This window comes from Falco cherrug, chromosome 1, assembly GCF_023634085.1.
Source record: "Falco cherrug isolate bFalChe1 chromosome 1, bFalChe1.pri, whole genome shotgun sequence".
Taxonomy (NCBI): Eukaryota; Metazoa; Chordata; class Aves; order Falconiformes; family Falconidae; genus Falco; species Falco cherrug.
The window spans coordinates 79543361-79563710 of NC_073697.1; the positions used below are offsets into that span (position 1 = coordinate 79543361).

At 37.5% G+C, this 20350-nt stretch overlaps 1 protein-coding gene across 1 annotated transcript in view; it reads right to left on the reverse strand.

Annotated features, from left to right (window-relative positions):
- Nucleotides 1-676: 676 nt before the first annotated feature.
- The window catches only part of PDGFC (platelet derived growth factor C), a 136263-nt gene continuing 116589 nt past the window's right edge, over nt 677-20350 (reverse strand). The window contains exons 4-6 of the mRNA XM_055700802.1: nt 8780-8987; nt 2961-3178; nt 677-2334 (exon numbers count right to left, since the gene is read on the reverse strand). Of these exons, the coding sequence (XP_055556777.1) occupies nt 2218-2334; nt 2961-3178; nt 8780-8987 (543 nt within the window). The 3' untranslated portion in view covers nt 677-2217. The remainder of the gene's footprint in view (nt 2335-2960; nt 3179-8779; nt 8988-20350) is intronic.

Below are 20350 nucleotides of genomic sequence, written 5' to 3' on the forward strand. Positions count from 1 at the left end.
TCCTCTGCTGAATTATGATACCACAGGCTATGATTTCTGCTTTTATCTCAACTTGCTTTTCAAAAGCCCTTTAAATCACAAAAAAAGGACAACATTAATGCAAAAAAATCCCCAAAATACCTGCAAAACACTCTTTATTCTGGTCAAAGACTCAGAATTCAAGTAAACCAGCTTTCTTCTGTGACCATATTTCTGTATTCTGATACAGGGTTAATATTTGGACTGGATACTTATATGCCACATTTACACCAGGTATTTTTCTTGTTCAGTAGGAGGTTGAAGGTGGGGCAAAACAGACCAGCTAAGACAAAATCAGAAGCCACCCAAAAATGTTCCAGAACTGATATCATAAAGTCATACCAACTTGCAAAAACCTCCAAATTTTCATTAGAACTCATTTGCAGGATGGAAACAATAACAGAAGATACTATTTCAACTTGATGGCTTCACATCCACACAGTTTTGAACACTCTGAGTGTTTGTACAAATAGCATTACATTCCTTCTTTCCCCTTTTTCTTCTTGTTGATCTACAGTAAAGCAGAATTAATAAAGCAAGTGGAAATTCTGGTAACAGAAGACACTTGTTTGCATAACTGACTTTCAAAATAGTAACTAGAAAATCACCCTGTAACTCTTCCTGTTACTGTATATTGAACAGATACAAATATGCAACATTTATTCTCCCAAAATTAGCATTATTACTTTATTTGGTGATTCATTACAATCTGCAAATCCAATAGTCAAAAAAAAATAAACTAGGCATAATGTTAAAGCATTTTACAAGCAAAATACTTTACTGTTTCTTTTTCAATTTGCATAGGGTGGGATAAGTGTATTGGTTAAAGAATATAACATACATAAGAACAAAACCATAGTTCATCAAACTGTACTGAAGAGTGTTATGTTCTTGTGAGTGACCAGTACTTAAAACAGCTATAACTGTCAATGGAAAACCATACACTTCAACATTAACAAGGCTGCCTTCCCAGGACCATGATGCATCATGAAGGCTGCAAGCCACTGGGCTTCTTTTCTCATGTTGTAGATCATCCTACTTTAAAGAAATTAAAGAGTTAAACAAGCCAGAACGCATCTATCTATGCTCATTTCTTTTCTACCTGAACAAAGGCCAGTATGGAGAGAGAGATTTTTTAAAGTCAGCTTCTGAAACCACTTGTAGTAAGGTCTGTCTCTCATATTTTCAGCATCACAGAGCTAGCAAGCTTAGAGCTTCACCCACACATCTCTGTTTATTACTACTGTGCATCCAAGGTAAAAGATCGTATTTTTTCACTGAGTAGCAACAAACTGCAAGGAGATCAACCCCCTTTCCCATTGTAACCACATCTCTGTTCCTCCAGCTGTATAAATCTGGCTTTAAAGTCTCACAAAACTAAAAAATAGTTGATCTATGTTGTAATAAAAAAACAAAAAGAATATTAAATACCTTTGGTAAAAATAGATATATTTAACAAGTTTAGAAAAGCAAATAGTTATATTGTCAAAAGGAGAGTATAAAAATGTACACGATAAAAAATAACAAACAAACAAAAAATCATCAGCCATAGTAGTAAGAACAAAGACGCTGTTCTTTTCAACGTTTGCTTCCTTAGCTCATGTTACTGTCCAGTCTTCTTTCTAAAAGGCAGGAGCTTTACTAGAGCATATGGAAAAATCCAGTCCTTCCTACCAGCATTAAACAATTTAAGTTTAATTCAGAACAAGACAGTCTGTTTTAACCCAAGTTTATACAACAGTGACTGCTTTGATTTAGAGTACATAGGAGTAGTTGAACACAGAAAGAAAGATTTCAGGTGTTTTCAACCAGAGGCCAGATGTACTGGAGCTGTAGAAATGAGACAGCCAGCAGGATCAAGTCTCCATGATGTGAGCCTTCTAACTTTATTTTTACTCCTAAATTATAAATCCATGTATTGTCAAGAAAATTGTGGGGAACACAAACAATACATACATTTTAAATCCCTCATTGATGCCTTTCTCCCATCCTTTCACTGGGCCTCCAAACAGAGCTGTCATACAACATATAATCCCAGTTTGGCTTCTCCTCTTTTTAGAGCTCACTGGAAATCTTGAAGATGGAAGATCCCCAAAGCAAACAACTGAGATTACAGAAGGAGATAATGCACAAGCCCCATAATAGAATCAGCCATTGATTGAATGTGCTTTGAAAGAAAACAGCATAACTGAATCATGTTTATCCTTCAGTATTCCCTTTGCACACACAGTCACACTCCTCGTGGTGTTCCAAAGGTACATCTGTCAATGATTTATGCAATCCCCGGACGCCAATCCGTGGTTTCAGCTGAAGAACCTGAAGAAGAAGCCAAGCATCAAGAAAACAGCAAGTGCTTAATCACACACCTAGACTATGAGCTGGATTGCACTGGAAACATACTGGGTGACAGGAAGCATATTAAAAGAAATAGGGTTTCCTCAGCTGAATTTCTTAATTTATTCAGCCCACTAATTATTATTTTTGTTTTTACATCATGCCCTTTATAAAATCAATTAAAAAATGTTGAACTGATACTTGCTTTTATCAAAGAGAGTCGTCTAGTTTATATTTCTACTTCATTTTATTAAGTGCCAACAGTATAGTTAGCTCAATGGAATTATTAGATAATTCTATAATAAATAATTTTAGCTACAGATTTATAACAATGGCAACGGACAGATAGCTGTTCCTTCATAAAATTCCCATCTACCACTAGAGAAAGCTGAATAAAGAGATGTGGTTGTGACATGCCTGAACTGCACCAGTAAACAAATACCCTAGGAATGACTTAATAGATATTACTTTTTTATGTAACACATCATTAAAACAGTAAAAATATATTAACTACAAATGCAATACAGTGGTGCATTCCTATAGTAAAAAGAAATTCCTTAATTGGCTTTCAGTATTTCCAAGCCTGCAAATGTAAAAAAATGACGTACCTCATGGTATTTTTTGGTGACTTTTGTTGGTACACACTGGCACTCATTGCAACTCTGGTGACAACAGGCACAGTTTCCACCACAACGTTTAACCAGAAGACACAATGGCCAGAAGATGGTGTCAGTTCGCTTCAACTCCTCCCTCAGTGACACTGAGAAGTTGCGAGGGGTACAACTATACAGCCGCACTTCCTCCTTGAGGAGGTTGAGATCCACCACTGCAAAAAGACAAACAAACTGGTGCTTTTCTGATTCGTAATCCAACTTCACTGGCGCAAACCAACTTCAGCAGTACAGAACCCTTGAGGAAAGTTCATTTTTGTGCCAGTGGTACAGGATCAGCACACAAGTGTAATCACGCAGTTATACGGATACCACAAAACCTAAATAGAACAATTGTTGTATAGGAATATTCACCAATTATTTTATAACTCTGGCAGAGTTGGTTCAAATGAAACAAAGCAAACTTTGGTGTTTTATTAAATCAACCCTAATGGAGTTCCCTTTGTTCATGCTCATACTCTGAGCTCTAGTGTTGTTATTCTGTATTAATTTTGCACTGGAGATACACACAGAGTAATTAAGAATCCTGCAAATCTCCAAACACATTTTTAATTCATTTGCATAAAGCATTCAAACTTCTTCTCTGCTAAAATTTCAATTATTGCTTCTTTGCAAGGGCAATGGAAGCGTAAGAAAGAATCAAATCCTTTGTATCCAAGAGGAACTCACTTCTACGGACCAAGAATGTCAAAAGTTATGCCATCATCAGTGAATACTGTACAGACAATGAATAAGCACACAAGTATGTGTATCTATATAACTGTTAGTAGGCTCCACTTTTCCCTTTCTCCTTCATAGCAGCACATATATCAAATTCTGTTGCTTTTCTAGGTTTCATTTTCACTTGAGGTGCCTCAAATAAAATACAGCTCCTCCTTTTAAGCACCTTACATGAAGTGCAAGTTAAAGATAATTAATATTTGGCACCAGTTTCTTTATAAACTGGTTCCACTGTATCACACTACGGTTCCACTACACCAATGGCTGAACAGCAAGCTCATGAAAAGACCTGAAACAGGGCAAGCTCCTTCAGGTTCACCTTAGCTGCATAGCCAAGAAAAAACATGCCTTGAAAGAGGCAGTTAAGAATGGGAAGAAAATAAAAAAAAGGGGGGGATTGATTTAGTGAAAAAAAATAATACAACTTTTACTTTGGTGAAAAGCAATGTAACTTCATTTATATCAGAAAAGCCAGAATATAACAATCATGATCTGAGATCTTTTGTCTGAGATGTTTCTCTTCACACCTACCACCACTAAGGAACTGAAGTAATGTCTAATTCACAGGGGTACTCTATCTAGTAAAAAGAAAAGGAAAAAAGAAAACCCTACGATAATACAGCTCCTGAGATGACTGAAATAGAGGTCTCAAACAAAGCAGCAAAGACCTTTAAACCAACTAGTTTTAGAGCTAAATCAAAAAGAAACTAGGGAAAAAATATCCCAGTGCATTGATATTAACGGACAAATACTTTAGAGTTATTGTGAGGAGTTCATAAACAAAAAGATACAAAATAAAGCTAAAATACATTCCTGATCTGATTCACCCTCTAGAGAAATACTGTTTTTTTCCCTCTACTGACTGTGTAAAGAGCCTCTAGAGGTCACCAAGAAGAACTTCAGCCTATCAAGGCAAGATAACACCCCTCAATTCCATTTCAACACTTAAGAAATAAAGTGAATTTAGCAGCTGCATTTCTTTGGTAGAAATGCTCACTAGTACTGTCGCAGGAGCAAATCTTTCTGCAGCAACTTCATTCCATGTTTGTTCAAACATTTCTTTTGCAGACCATATCCACATGCTGGCATCCATAAGTAATGGTTTATGGTTGTGAAAGGTCAGTTAAACACACTGAAGCCTTTTTTCTGCTTGTACTTACAGTGAATGCCAAGCTGTGGCACTTCATACCATCGCTATCAGGTTAACATAGGCTCCTAAATAAACAATCTGATTTTTAAAAGCAAGGAGTGTGTAATAACTCCAATAAAGTTACTGATAGGATGCCAGCCTGCCTCCCACACTGCAAGAACATTCCTTGGAGAAAGCTGAGAAGTGAGCAAAGGAAAAGAGAGACAAAACTTCTGAGGGAGAGAATCACTGTGAGAAATTAGAAATGATTTAAGCTCTTCTGATCAGCTAATAGCTCTAGGCTCAGTCATTTAGAGGGTGGACATGTCTACCTCTATTAATCAAGGACTACGGATAGGAATGGAATACTTCTTTTTCCTGTTATGTTTTCAAACACGTAATAAGTGAACTGTCTCAATGAGGATAAAACGCCTAAAGCACAATGACAGAAATGCTAGTTCTGGTAATACTTTCTACTGGTAGATTTCTACAGAGAAGACTGACATGCTTCATACAGGGAATTTTAAGGAGCTAAGCTTATGCAACCTAACACAATTGCTGCTCAGCCCTCCACAATGAGAAACTGAAAACAGAAGCTGGAGACGGATGCCTCCTCCAGCAAGCCCACCGGCCAGCGGGACAGAGATGACCGAATGGCACTGTGTTCCTCCATCACCTCCTGCCTACTGGCAGCAGCAGAGGAAGGCATCCACTTCCCAGCACTAGCTGTAGTTACAACACAGAGAAAAGGGCAATGCGCTGAAATGAGCAGCGTATTACACATTTTGTCACAAAACTGGAATGAATTTAAACTGAACCCTTCAGACCTGCAAACTCAAACTTTAAAAGGGTTCTGTGGAAGATACCGCAGTGAGCTCTTAAGAGATATCTTTTAGTGTGCCTTACTGTTACAACAGGCTTCAGGAGAGATTAACAATGTCATGTTTGGTTTCCATGCTTTACAATCTGTGAAGGTATATTGCTATTATACCTCACAGTGAACCCTTGCCCTACCTTATGTAATTCAATTTCATTAAAAGGTCTGTGGCAAATTTATCTAGTGCTTATATAATCACCTCTTTGAAGTGTGTGAATGAAGCTGTTACTTTTTCAAAGAGTATCTGTCTGTCCAAAATTTACTTTAACACACTGTGGGCATGAAGCTAGATGAGAGAATGTATATATTCCCTTAAAAGTGTTTACTTAACCACAATAAAAGGTTATGTGGATTTCCCAAGTGCACTGAGTTACTGTACCTGTTATAATGTGAACATTTAAACACTCCTTCAAACTGGCTTCCACTCATGTATCATGTTTGACACAACAGTCAAAGTTCTTTTGTCTAGCACTAGCTCAGGAGGAATGGAAGGCTCTGCAGTAGCACGTGAATGGGACACACTAAAATAAAAATGAGGGGAGAAGGAAAACAGGGAGAAAAATATATAGATGTAGGCAGGTCTACAGTGAAATCTATTTGAAAAGTGCGCCTTCACTGGCACAAACAACTGAAGTAATCCACGTTCACACCAGCCTGAAAGTAACCGTATTCTGCAACTGGCAATGCAACTGTCTGACACCTTCTGGGACATGTATCAAGCACCATGGGGAATCCTCTTTCCCAAAACATTTTTCCAGCTGGATGCTGCTCTCAGTCAATGAAAAATTAAATTCTGGTTAGGGCACTTGTGTGTGGGCACAAATAGCAGCAGGATGATTTTCATGCCCAAGCACATTGGAGATGCTCCTGGGAGTCTGAGTTTCTTACTGGCTTCTACAATAGGACAGAGCTGTTACAAAGCCCAAAATAAGGAGTAAAAAAACCATAAAACCCCCAAATAATTATAAAAGAGAAGCATCTACTAAGGACTATGGTTGCATCGTGGCTCTTCTTAAGCAGACTTCAGAATATGGTCTAATGATTATTTATAGATTTCTGTGGGAAGTGATGGGATCATTTTTTTGCACAGCAAAATATATTTTATTTTTACGTATGTTTAATATTATAAAAGAATTTAGGACTATATTTAGACATCAAAGCCTCTGAACTTGGTGTTTCTTCTTTCCTGGCTAGAAGTTTTTGGAAGCATTTTATCCAGAGAAAACATCAGACACAGAAGTTCTGTGGAATTTAGGTTGTCTAAATATAGTCTTTTTCATATGAATTATTAAGTAGGAGTAGAGGACAATACTCCTCTCTACATAAAGGAACATACACTTTTAATTACATTTTCATTTAATCTAGACATAAACTGATGTTTGTCTATGAAAGCAGGACAGTAATTTAGGTTTCACACAGAAATACTGTAAAAAAACCCAAACTTCATCTAATTACAGAATCAAAGAGTTTTAAAAAAACAGAAATTTTAGGGCACGTATTTCTCCCAAACATTTCTTAAAAAGGTTTTTAAATACAGCAAACATGCTACTAGAAGGAATAACGTTAAAAAAAGGGGGGGGGGGGGGGGGAAGAAGAAAAAAGAGAGGTTTGCTTTCCCTATCTATCGAATAGCCCTAACAGTTAATACTATGTCATCTCAAATGGACACATTTTCCACCTCAGGCTATTACATTACACTCGGTAATGCAGTCTGAGGGTGGTCTCAAAGATAAATGTGGCAATACTGTGATATGTTTATTCAGTGGAAAAATCTATTTCAGCATCTAATTAGAAGTCTTTAAAAGATTTACTCTGATAGCTTCTTTCTAAGATATGTCTTGCAGGGAGTTGCTTTTGTCTATACAGATGTTATCGAACACCTGCATTTTAGTTTACGTAAGGTTTCACAAATTACATTTTGTTTTTCTCCCACTTACTGTATGCTTATGGCATATATTTGGCAAATACTGAATCTTTTTAATTAAGAAAGTGTTAAATGACTATCTGAAAGGCATGGTATACTGCTGAAAACTTTTAAAGGCACTTCCTCCTCTGACTTCTGACTTAGTTGCTGTGTGCATGATGAGTGTAGCAATACAGGTAGGGTAGAAGTGTTGATTTTTAGGTTCTGATCCAAGAATTAGCCATCAAAAACTTGAGTTAGAAAAGGTTCTTCTTCCACCTTTTTCTTGCTGATCAGATGATAATCTAGTTTATGTTTGTCAACAGAGGAGTCTATTCAGTTATGCTCATATATTTTCATTTTCAAGCTGTATGGTGGGCAAGGAAGGAGGTACTGCCCGCATGCTATCCATCCACATGCAATCCATACACATGAAATAGTGGGCAGCCTCTGGGTGATATGTGGTATAAAATTCACGAACGTCTAATGTAGATGGAAGAAAATGCCTTGCTGAACAAGAAAGAACTCCACAAGTCTTGAAATACATCATGTACTTTACATCTGATTAAACTGACAACTGCATGTGCAAACTGGACATGGGCACAGGGACTTCGTGAGGTATCATGGAAGAGAAACATTTGGCTAATTGCTCTCAATTCTGAGAGATGGCGTAGAGACTGGAACAATTCTAAGGCAATAAACCAACTGTTCACATGATACAGTAAGTGTAAGAAATTACCTACCTCAAAAAAAAAGACATTTTTTGTCCTCCATAAAAAATAAGAAACCCACAAAGTCAGATTATGTCACCCAGCCAAGGTGCCCTGCTACTTTGGGTAAATAAAGGTCTCCCAGGTTCCCTACAGAAAACCACCCTGGCTGCTTCTGTATTTTTTTTTCCGTTTGTTACCTTATCCTACTAAATTCCTTTAAGTTTTGTGTTTAGTTATTGTCCTTTGTCATATATATAACAGTGAAAATAGCTAACAGCAATAATCTCTGATGTATTTCTAACATGTTCCTTGCTTGGAACCAAAATTCAAGGTGAAGAAACTCTTAATTACTGTTTCTTTGTTAAGAAAACATACCCGTAGGAAGCTGCAAGGCCAGACAGAAGAGTAATTTACCTCTTGATTTCCTCCCGTGAATATATGCTTTTCCAAGAAGTTGCCACGTCGGCCTGTACAAATCTTCCAAATCCAGTTGCCACCGATCTGGTTCAAGGTATCGGATAAGTTCTTCCACAGTACTAAATCCAGCAACGGCATTGTTTAATACATCCAAGGGTAGGGCTGATGGTGGTAGCAATGATGGGCTAGGTGCTTCTGTGTGGTGCTGCAACCAAAGCCAAGAGAAGAGTACCAGTCAGAAGGTTAATGGACCTGCTTGGATGAAGTGCTGTACTTTATGAAGTTAATATAGCTAGGGAAGTTTGGAAGTGGCTAGCTTGTTTCTAATGTACAGTCTACCTAATAAGACAAACGACAAGAGTCAAAAAGTACCTAATTATTCTTCAGCAATAATTGTAAACAAACTTCCACGAGACAGTTTTCCCACTTCTTACATTCTAGCCTTGAGGACAGCATGCCACTATACCTGTTCTTTGAAGTTAACTGAATGACGGGCAAGATTTTAGAAATAGAACAAAGAGTGACTTGAAAATATGGCCCCATTACAGGCAATTACTGTATCCCTGTAGAAATCTGAGGAAACACACATTTCACATGCTGCCCTTCCTCTGAAACTTAGCCACAGTCATTGTCTTCTTGTCTTTCAATGTAAAATAGGAACATACCCTTGCACAAAGACAGCAAATATTCCTGCTCTCATCTATAGACAAAAAAAGCTCCAGTTGTGTCTCATACAGTACTAAGAATTATGTTTCTGGTTAAACAATAATGAACAGAGTAATAACAACATCTGGCATTACCATAATTATTTCTCCATTAAGAAGAAAAAAACCCATGTTCCCAAGGATATCAAAAGTACTTAAATGCTGAAATTGAGTACTGAAAATGTCTATGTACTTTCCCACAGCACAAATCTCACTGACAAATTCGCTGGATCAGGGGTACTCAGTCACAGGCAATTCAAGCACAGTGAGACTTCTGGCTTTGCTCACTCTACAATCTGCTTAAAAATTATGCATTGATTTGTATTTTCAAAAGAATTAAAAAAGGCAGGAAAGAAAGCCTAAGCAGGAAGCTGCTGCAGCACCGTACGTTTCTTTAGGGGTTTATATGGGCAGACATCACTACAGACATTATGTCCACAGCACTCCGCTAGAGCATTTATCTGGACCATATAAGAGGGATGAAGAAAGATTTGAACATACTGCTGATTTATGGGATGGGAAGGACAAGAAATCTTGAACTTAAATGTGAAGGACTACGTGCATCACTGCTCTCAAGTGTAGTCCATAGAAGATTTAGGGAAAATTGATTCACTGTAAGTACAGCCAGGTTTTGGAAAAGGTTCCCCAGCCAGGCTGCACAGTATCCATCGTTGGAGGCTTTCAGTACCTGATGGATAAAGCCCTGAGCAATGGTCTGACCTCGGACCTGACCTTACCTTGAACAGGCGTTAAACCAGAGACCTCCTGAGGTCACTTGCTGATTTTTCCTACAACAATCTTACAACATAATATTAAGAATGAAGGACTGAATGTTCCTCCAGTAAGTGAACTAACATGCTTCTTGTCCCTTCCCTGTGCAGTACCTGTTAGTACTGTACAAAATTTACACATAGATATATTTATTTCTATTTTATATGTATATATTTATATATTTAGAAATCCTCATACCACTTAGCCTCAAAATGGCACTCCCAGTACTCTAATGTGTGTTCATACTGTAATTTTTTACATCTATAATGTCAGATCAATTGAATTCACTTACTTTTTCAAAACAATCAAAGAAATTTATGAGAAATGCAAGTTATGCAGGAAACATTTTTAAATAAAATAATCCTTGCAACACTGATTACTGAACAGCAGTTTTCTAAAATACATATGCCTGTGATAGCTGTATTTCATACCAGTAATTATATTTTCCTTTCTGTGCTCTCAGTTCTATTAAGTATGCATTTTTGGTTTCAGCTAAATGTGTGGTTGAAAGGGCAGCAAATGGAAGTAACCACCATGCCCTTCCTATTTTTTGCTTCAAGGTTTCTTCTCTCTTCATCTTCAAGAAATGCAGTCACTAAAATAATTTATACTGCTTTTTAACTGGCAGTCTTGCAAAAATAATACAAAACATAGATCTAGTGTGCTGCTACCATTAAATTTACCATATTTTCATCTTGCTAATCTAATAGCAAACAAAATAGTTCCTTCCCATTCTCAGTGAATGAGGATTTCAAAAAAGTTAAAATATTTCTTTTCCTCTTCTCTCCACTGTCCACAATAAAAATAATAACATGTTGATCCATCTATTAGGTTAGGATAATAAAGTAACAGATTCTGGTCTATAATTTAAATATTTGCTCTTAGCAAAACATGCTACTCAGCAAGTTTCAAAATAGCGCTGTGACACTGTAATTCAGATGGTTGAAAAAATAAATATTCCAAAATTTTTCTTCCTGTTTTTCTCCACGGTGATGTATTCATAACAGTCACATTTCCTGGTTTGAAGGTGTAGGGTTTGGCTAAGGTGAAAAACAAAATAAGGATGAAATGGTAGAACTAGTACCTATCTTTTATTTTGTTTCCAGCTGAAGAATTTACTTCAGTGTCCCACTTCTACTGCGATTTTTTGTCGTCAATGGATAGATTCCAGGTGAAAATTTGTTGGTCTAAAATCTATTTCCACATTTACAACTTAGAACATGCACACTCAGCAATACATACATAGGAACTAACACATCAATTTACATTTTTCTGGATTCAGTAGGCATTTTCCTCAGTTTAAAATGTTAAATGAGGATATGGCGAAGCATTGCACTTAATGGTAACACAATTAAACTGTCATCACTTTCTAATCGTTCTCAGAGCAAGCCAAAACATAAAGAAAAGGCAGCTGAAACAGAAAAAATGTACAACCTTGAAGATGAACATTTTAGAATAGCTAAAATCTCAAGACTAAGAACATTTTTCCCAATCTCTTAATTTAGACCATTTAAATAATTAAAATGCACCAAAAAATAAAGATATTTGATATCATTAAGCTATAAATGCTGTAAGTTATATTTATAACATAATAACCTTTATGAAAACTCATTTCAATAAATTGTTTAATATAAATGGTAATTCAAATTATACTATACATTGCTTTTACTTGGTAATAGATACTACTTATTTTATCATTTAAACCTTTTAGCTAGACCATCCAGGGCAGCATAAATGGTACTCCTTCCTTTGACTGAAATTATATCTTGGACAATTTTAAGCAATTTATAATTCCACTTTGCTTTCACAAATTTTTTTTTGTGTTCACACCTGCTGGTGTGTGTCATGGGTCCTTTGTTTACAACTGCAGTAAGGTTTTACTTTTCGAGAAAGTAACAGGAAAATGACTTAATGCAAGAAATTAAAACTCAACTTCATTGGTGGGACATATGGTTTAAAACAAGGAAATACAAATCTTTAGTATAACTCTGAAATACAGCATAATAGTTGCAACTTCAAAATGCTGAAATGCTCCTTAAATGGAGCTTTTCCCCACTTTATAGCAAATCCATCACTTCTATTATAATTCATTCCCATTAAATAATCTCAGATGAAAATCCACGTGCCTAGAATTTAATCTACATCTCTCTTGACATTCCTTCTGTGACCCTTGCCTCCACCTGCAAGCCTGACACGAACTGGTGCTGTCAAGCCTGTGCAGCGCTACCGAGAGCAGTACTCAGCAGGTCCCAGAGATGCAATTTCAGTGCAGACCAGTGGTGTGAAGGCCTCACAGGAGGACCACTGATGAGCTCGAGCAGCTTTGCTGCACCATGTTGATGGCAGACAGTGAAGATGTCTCTTCTGCTACTGTCATGGCTCCCTGTCAACTGTACATCTATTCTACAGCTGACATCACCTAACTTACTCCACGGAACTATATCACGTCTCCCCTAACAGGTCAGCTAGCACATAACCAACCTTCGATATAACAGACACCTCTTTAGCTGACAGAGGAGACATTATCCAAGAGAGCAGACACTTGCTTAGGTATAGCAGCTATCCAAGATAGCTTTCCTGATGGAGACCACTTACTGGGAAGTGATGTTCTCTAAGCTTTTCTACAATAAATGCTAATTGACAGTTAATACCTTTTCTGTCATAACAGCAGATCTGCAATTAATACCAATGTTTTAGGCTTGAGACCACCCTTTTTTTTTTTTTTTTTAAGTTTGGGGTTTTTTTCTTCCTGACCATCAATAATTTCTGTCAAGGCCGATTTGAAAAGTACACCAAGTTCTGTATTCAAAATGATTCCTTTAGTACACAAAACACACTGTTGTTTTTATTTTTGTGCCCAAGAAACAACTTCAATTTACTTTAATAAGAATAAACATGTTTAAAACCAAGATAGAGCCAAACAGTTGCATCTTTACTTTAATTAAAATTATTCAGAATGAAAACCAGAGAAGAAAACACAGGGCTTTCTGCTGCCCTGTAGAATGCCAAGAATGACAATTAGTGTTGGATCAAACTGAATTTTCATTAGGTCAGTTTATATTGTATTTCTCCATGTGTACATCACTATCAAAACAAATACCTTATAGAAATCCCTAAAGGCATTCACAAGTATAAAAGACAGGCAAATTGACCAAATTTAGGCAACAGTTTAAGATACGGGCTTGGAAAACAGGAAGGAAATAAATAATATAGACTAACTTCACAAAACTACCCAGCCCTGAAGATTATACATAACAGTACCCCAGAAGAAACTTGGGGAGTAAAATGCATTTTAGTGTGCTCACAACATTAGTTGTACCCTATTAAAGGAATCAAAGCTGCCCCATCTACCCTCTTTCTCCAGGGGGAAAGGGGAGGACGCTCCTCTAAGTAGAAAAGAAGAAAACCACCAGTGAAGCAGTAAGTCTGAACAAAAGTTGCAACAAATGCATCTGAAATTACCTAGTTGAAGCTCAAAGCTAAAGAATGATTGAGTATGTAGATTTGTGATTAATTTTTTGTTCTGACACATATTTCCTGTATGATCCTCAGCGCCGCATTTAGGCCACAGCTTCATGGTAAAGCATCTGGCAGCAGCATCTCCTTGCTACACCAGCATGACTCTGTATGTGGCTGCATCACAAACACAAAGTAATCTTTCTGAAAAAGAGTATTTCTCATTTCCTTTTTTCTTTAACCACAATCTTATTCACAGCACAGACCTCCAACAGCTAAGCCAGCACAACCAGGAGTGCAGTGATGGCTAACACAAACATTTTTAGATTCACTCTGGCACCAGGAATTTCTTAGCATATAGGTTTGTAACACAGCCTTATCAAACCTGTAAAGCCAGCGTAAGGGCAATTCCTTGACCTCACGAGTTCTGAGAGAGAACAAATACAACAGGCATTTATTAGATGCTCATGATTGGGTTATCTGAAGAATCCAGAAGTATTTTAGAGATAAAGGGTAAAACTTTGGATATGAGACTGCATGCTATAACCTTTCCCATCCTGCCACTTTCCATCCACTGAACCTGCTTCAAGGATAAACAGTTCAAAACAAAACAGCACTCGCCTACAATCTACACAAGATCAGCTCTTAAGCACCATCACAATCTAAGGAAAGCCTTCCTTTTGCACCTGGCTCATTAGGCAGGACTATCAAGGTACTGACACTACCCTCTTCCAGTTAAAGGAGAGGCAAGAAGTAATTTTGTTATTTTGCTGCAGCCAGGAGCGAGGAATTTCATGTTTAATAACGCAATCACCAGGTCAAGACTGCAGCAACAAAAACAAGTGAGTCAAACACTTGGCACGAGAGGACAGTTACAAGTAGTGAATAATATCTCTAAAATAATTCTCTCCCCACAAAAAAAATCCCCATTTTTTGGATTTCTTGTCTTGAAGAAACATCGTCAAGCAGTTTCTGAGTGAAAACCCATTCATCAGTTGGCACAGTTTGGAGAAACTATTAAACATCAGTACGGTTTAATCAAACTAGAAGGGACTCCATAACAAGGAAAACCTCCAGATGAACCTCTTTTCCTCCTCCAAAAACCAACTAGGATCAGTACCTTGAAAGAAATAAAATATTTCTTCTGATGAAATACATGTACAGCTTTTTGTTTAATTATTATACAGGAACACTCCAAGTCCTGCTTAGATTTACAGATATGCTCTTGAAACTAATAGTACATGCACATTCTTGTAACGCTCACAATAAAGAAAGCCTGTTTTCTTCCTTTATAATCACAGGTAGCCCTCCTATTAGCTTCGTTAGAAGATATGAGGGAGAGTAGGTATCCAGCTCTTCCTGAGTTTGCCCTAAGGACATAGAAGCTTCCTGGCATAACAACAGCTCTTTCTTTTTTCCCATTGAGTACATGCAGTAATAACTGTGAAAAGCCTCTAGAAATCCTGAAAGCTTTTACTTGCTTGCATGCATGCAGTACAAAAAAGCTAATCCATTTGTGAGAGTCTGTCACTTATAAAGACATCCCTGTGCGACATTAACCTGCACCATGGCTATGCAAAATATTAGTCCTGTTCAAATTAGTCTGTTCAAGTAGCAATGTAGAAGGAAGTGAGGCTGTAGTTGGGGTTGTGTGCAACCACCTAAGAAGAGAACTCAAGTTCCAGGATTCTCTTCTAGTGCCTCCAGCAAAGGAATGAAAAAAGAAAAAAAAAGAAAAAGAAAAAAAAAGAAATAAAAAAAAGTAGGAGCAAAGGCAGATAATCAATTTAGACTGCCAAAGCCGGGGAATAAGGCAAGGATGTTTACTTGCATCTGACAGAGATGGAAGCCAGGAATGCCGGCGCAGCTCCCATCCATTGTGCACTTTGTACTTTTTTAGCTGAAGTTACCGTCACAGCAGCGAGGCTGGTTGCATGAGACACAGCAGCTCCAGGGCTGGTAAGTAGGTAGGTCTGGTAAATGAAGCTCCAATGGCACTGAAGTAAACATGCATCTCGTTCAGCTATCTTCGCTTCAGGGACGTAACTTCTGCCAGTCAAATGACACACAGGTAGGGGTACCAACCCTCCTCAGTTTAATCAGCCGCTGCACATGAGATCCAGAATGCAGGGTGACAGCCTCCCTCTTCCTTACTGTGCCTCCAGCTCTCTGCCTTTCACAGGCTCCCTACATTTTCTGATCTTACACTGTGCTACAATCACTTATCAAAAGCTTGTCCAGCCTCTCTTGCTGGCTACATGCAAGGCTTTCCTTTTATCTCACCAAGGACTTCATTTGCTGAGTATTCATGCCCTTGCACCGATTTCCATCTTAAAGCCAGCAGAGATGGCTTTCCAGACTCTACATCGGTATTTTTGTTACTACGGCACTTTGAGGATTGCTTCCCAAATTGTGCATCATTTCTGCTCTTCTTCCCATGACTGTCAACAGGAGAAAGGTCACAAGGGAAAGTGAATCCGTTCGTGGCTTTCTGTCTTTGCCTGACACAGGTGTGAACATGTAGAAGCAGTACTAGGAGCAGCCTAACTTTTCATCAGGTTAAAGTTTTGAGATAAAATGTATTTTTTGAAAAGCATTAAATATTCCCCCAAAGAGAGTTTCTCTGCAGTTCACAGAGAAGGCCTGGAATTCTAATTGTGCTGGAAACAACTAGGAGGTGGTCTCAAGGAAATCAGCAGCATGGAAATAGCACAGGATGTCACTAATTATCAGCTTTCTTCCAGAAAATTGCAGTTTTTGCCTGAATCCTGTGCACACTGACACCCTTTGAAATACACAGCATAGGTGTGAAAGCCACTCTTGTGAAGACAAAAACACACCGAGACAGCAAAGTTCATAAACTCTCAGAAGATGCCATCAACAGCAATAATCTTTGGAAGCCATTTCCAAAAAACTTCAGTGATTTGGTTAGTTCTCTTCATAAATATCTATAATCATGTATGTGTACACATATGACATATGTATGTGGGTTTTCATATGTATGAAAGTAAATTTTGCTTTTTCCTGTGATCACATGTATTGTAATAATCCACACTGATTCATTTTTAAGTGCAAAAAGAAAACTAACGTTCACAGTAATGTATTGTATGGAAGACCTTATTGTCAATACACTTCATCATGATAGTTGTGTTTTCTATTCCTAGGAAATATATACACACAGAGAACTATCTGTCTTGGATGCAGTTGCATGGAATTCTTGATTTTTTCAGTGCATCTGGTAAGTCTCACCGAAACAGCGCACACGACTTCATAAGGATTTCATAAGCACTACACTACACAACTGCCAGTTTTCTCTCTCCTGTCTCTCCTCTACTGAAAGTATTTGTTATTCTACAAAATGATGCAGTGATTCTGCTCTTCTGGGCAAGAATTTTCATCCACTGATTTGTTCTTTCAGTTAATTAAGGAGAGAAGAGGTATAACGAAAGCTGTGTTGCCAGCATCTGTGGCGACCGTGGAGGTCTCAAACCACGACGCATGCAATCCCTGCAACCCCTAGAATCCATAAAGCTTGCAGATTCAGCCTAACTGCAAGAGAAGTAAAATCTTGATGCCTTTCTACCTTTGCCATGGGTTTTTACTATATTTGCTTACATTAGGAATTTGTGGAGACAGTACTAAACGAGAAGATTCTAGATAGAAGACTCAAAGAAAGGCAAGCCCTCTCACGACTCGGACACATTGTGACCCAGTAGCCAAACAGCCGCCCCCTAAAACATGTACCAAGTTTAACAGGGAGCATTGATCTTAAAGGTCTTTTCCAACCTAAAGGATTCTATGATTTAAAAGCAAACACTTAAGTCTGTGATTAATCAGGTCTAATAGTACAGCACAAGTTATACTACGCTGTGTCAGAACCATGACAAAAAGTTTTAAAGGGAAATCAGTATGTCAGTTTTCATCAAGAGTCCCTCAAATGATTTTTTTTGTTTTCAGATTACTGTAGATATGCAAACTAATTTTAGGTATATAATCCCTAATTATTATATACAGTATATATGGCTACTGTAAAGTACACTTGTGCAGAGTACTATCTAAACTGCAACGATTTCCAAACCCTTATTTTTTAGCGAGCACCATCTTCTTGTTTATACATCTCTCTCTTCTGAGACTTTGAACAAAATCTACAGTGAGCTCTCCCCACCCCATACAAGCACATATATATATATATGCCATAAGAAAAAGTAAGTCTACCTTCCGTATCCTAGCAATAACTGCAAAATATTTTCATTTCTGACCTTCAGAGAAACTCGCGTTATAACATTCTCAAAGCAAATATATGTGATACATTTAAAAATAGACGTTTATCTACCTCATGCACGTAGCGAATAGGACTATAACTGCAACTCTAAAAAGTTAAAACCCAGTAGATAATTTTCTTTCTTGTATTATTTGAATGCTTAATAAAAATATTTAGTTTAATTCAGACCACAGTATCTGTATGTGGTCAGTATATACTATATAGTATATAGTGTATATATATATATACACTAGTGTGTATATATATAGTATATACTAGTATCTGTATACACATTTTAAAGAATATGATGTCTGTGCTTGTGTGTTGATACAAAGTACCTGATGAAAATGACAGAAAATACTGTGTATTTGCCAAAACACAGTAGACTCTATAATTGCCAATACACAGTAGACTGTGTAATCCCAAAATAATTGATTGAAGTACAGTTTCTCTCACTAGATACTCATAAAAATCTTTGTTTGGAGAAAGTCCTGCAAATGTGCTGTCCCGCAGTACGGCGCTAACACAACCAAAACCCCCAATGTCTACAAAATCATCATCTCCAAGTCTGATAGCACTTTTATTTTTTTAATATTCACAGAACTGTCCTAAACAGATAAACGGTGGCAGTGAGCCATTTCAATGCATGGAATGTGAGGGAACACACATCTTTTGTAAGCACCTGCTAGAGGCCTGGTTGAAGCCCTTGTAGCGGGGGTTGGCAGCACCCTCCCACCTCGATGGCCCCTGCTCAGGACAGCGGGTTAATCACGTCATGTGGCACTGCTGCTGATTCCTGGGCGTTAAGGTTTAAAAACACAAAGTATTTTCTGAAATAGTAACCGTGTCCTCCCTATCTTCCTTCCTATCAACTCTTCGTTATTATACAAACTGCTCATCATCGTATTTAAGGACAATGAAAGTTTATCCTCTGCCCATCAGTCTTCACTCATGGTTAGAAGGCCATCTGCAGGCTCATGCCCAGCTCCAGGGCACAACTCCGTACTGATTTCTTACTGTATTTTCCAATAAAGGTGATGTTTTCTCCTCATACAAAGCTGACATACAACACTACAGAGACCCTTCTAAAACGAGTCCATTATTGCGTCGCTTCATGGCTTTCTGTACATATCCACTACCGCCTTTCTACAGTTCAGCTACGAACTCTGAATGTAACTTGTTTTTTGGTTTGTGCTTGAATTGTGCTTGTGATTAAGGCACTAGGGTAGTTCATGGCTGCTTTTAACACTAATAACACCACTTTGGACCAAAATATCCTTTGACAGATCAAAGATACGTGAATGCATGTATGAGTAGACAGCTGAATAAGTGTTTTTCACATGCTGGTATAAGCAAACGCTTTCCCTCATTTTGTGAAAATATGTGTAGGGTCAATAAAAGAGAAGTATAAATATTGTATATGCTATCCACCACTTAATTGTATTGGATGAACCTGATTATTTTTTCTTTATATATATAGACAGTAGCATTGCAATTGATATATTTTTGTTCACTAAATGATATTTTCTAGAACATTCTATTTTGATGAATGTTGTGTTACACCTGCAGTTCCTTTCTGGAAGGGAAACATTTTAATAAAGAATTATATACCAAATACTGAGAGCAAGAAAGACAATCTGCCTTCTCAGTATTTGTAATGACATCCTAATTTTTTTATTTTTATTTTTTTTACAGTTCAATTCAACAGTCATATTTAGTGTACAGAGACCCCTGGCTACAAGATCTAACCGATTTTAGCAGAAAGGGAAGGACAAAAGTATCCCATCACAGATTAACTTCTTTCACTGAAACTCTGATATTATGCACGTCCTGTACAACCTGTTGTAACTTGAAAAAAGAAACCTGTTGTAGGCTGAAATGCAGAATAGCTTTTACTGCAGTTAGGAGAAGGATTTGCAGAAGAACAATCTGAATTATGCTTAAAATGTGAAATTATCATCTAAAAGGAGGAATGTCATTGTAATTGGACAAGGAGTAAAGAGACTCAGTGCACAAACAAGTCAATGCAAAAAGAGAATCACCCAATCAGAATGCAACGAGCATGTGGATACAGTTCAACAAATGTTTGCTCAGATCTTGTTGCAAATGGGGTTCCTGCGATTATTAATCACTGTGTTCACAGACACACCCAAAATTTATACAGGAAACACACTTGCATCTGTTACATTTATGATTTACGGAAGCATTTTTGTTGTTGTTCAGTACACAGAGCTCTAGCTCTTACTTGACAGACAGTACTTTATAAGGAATAAACATCAACATAAGTGCAGCTGTTCTGAATAGAAAGAAGTTTTCGTACATTCTTCTATGACAGGGGATGTGGTCAGCCGTAATTAGAGGACATCATGTTTGCAG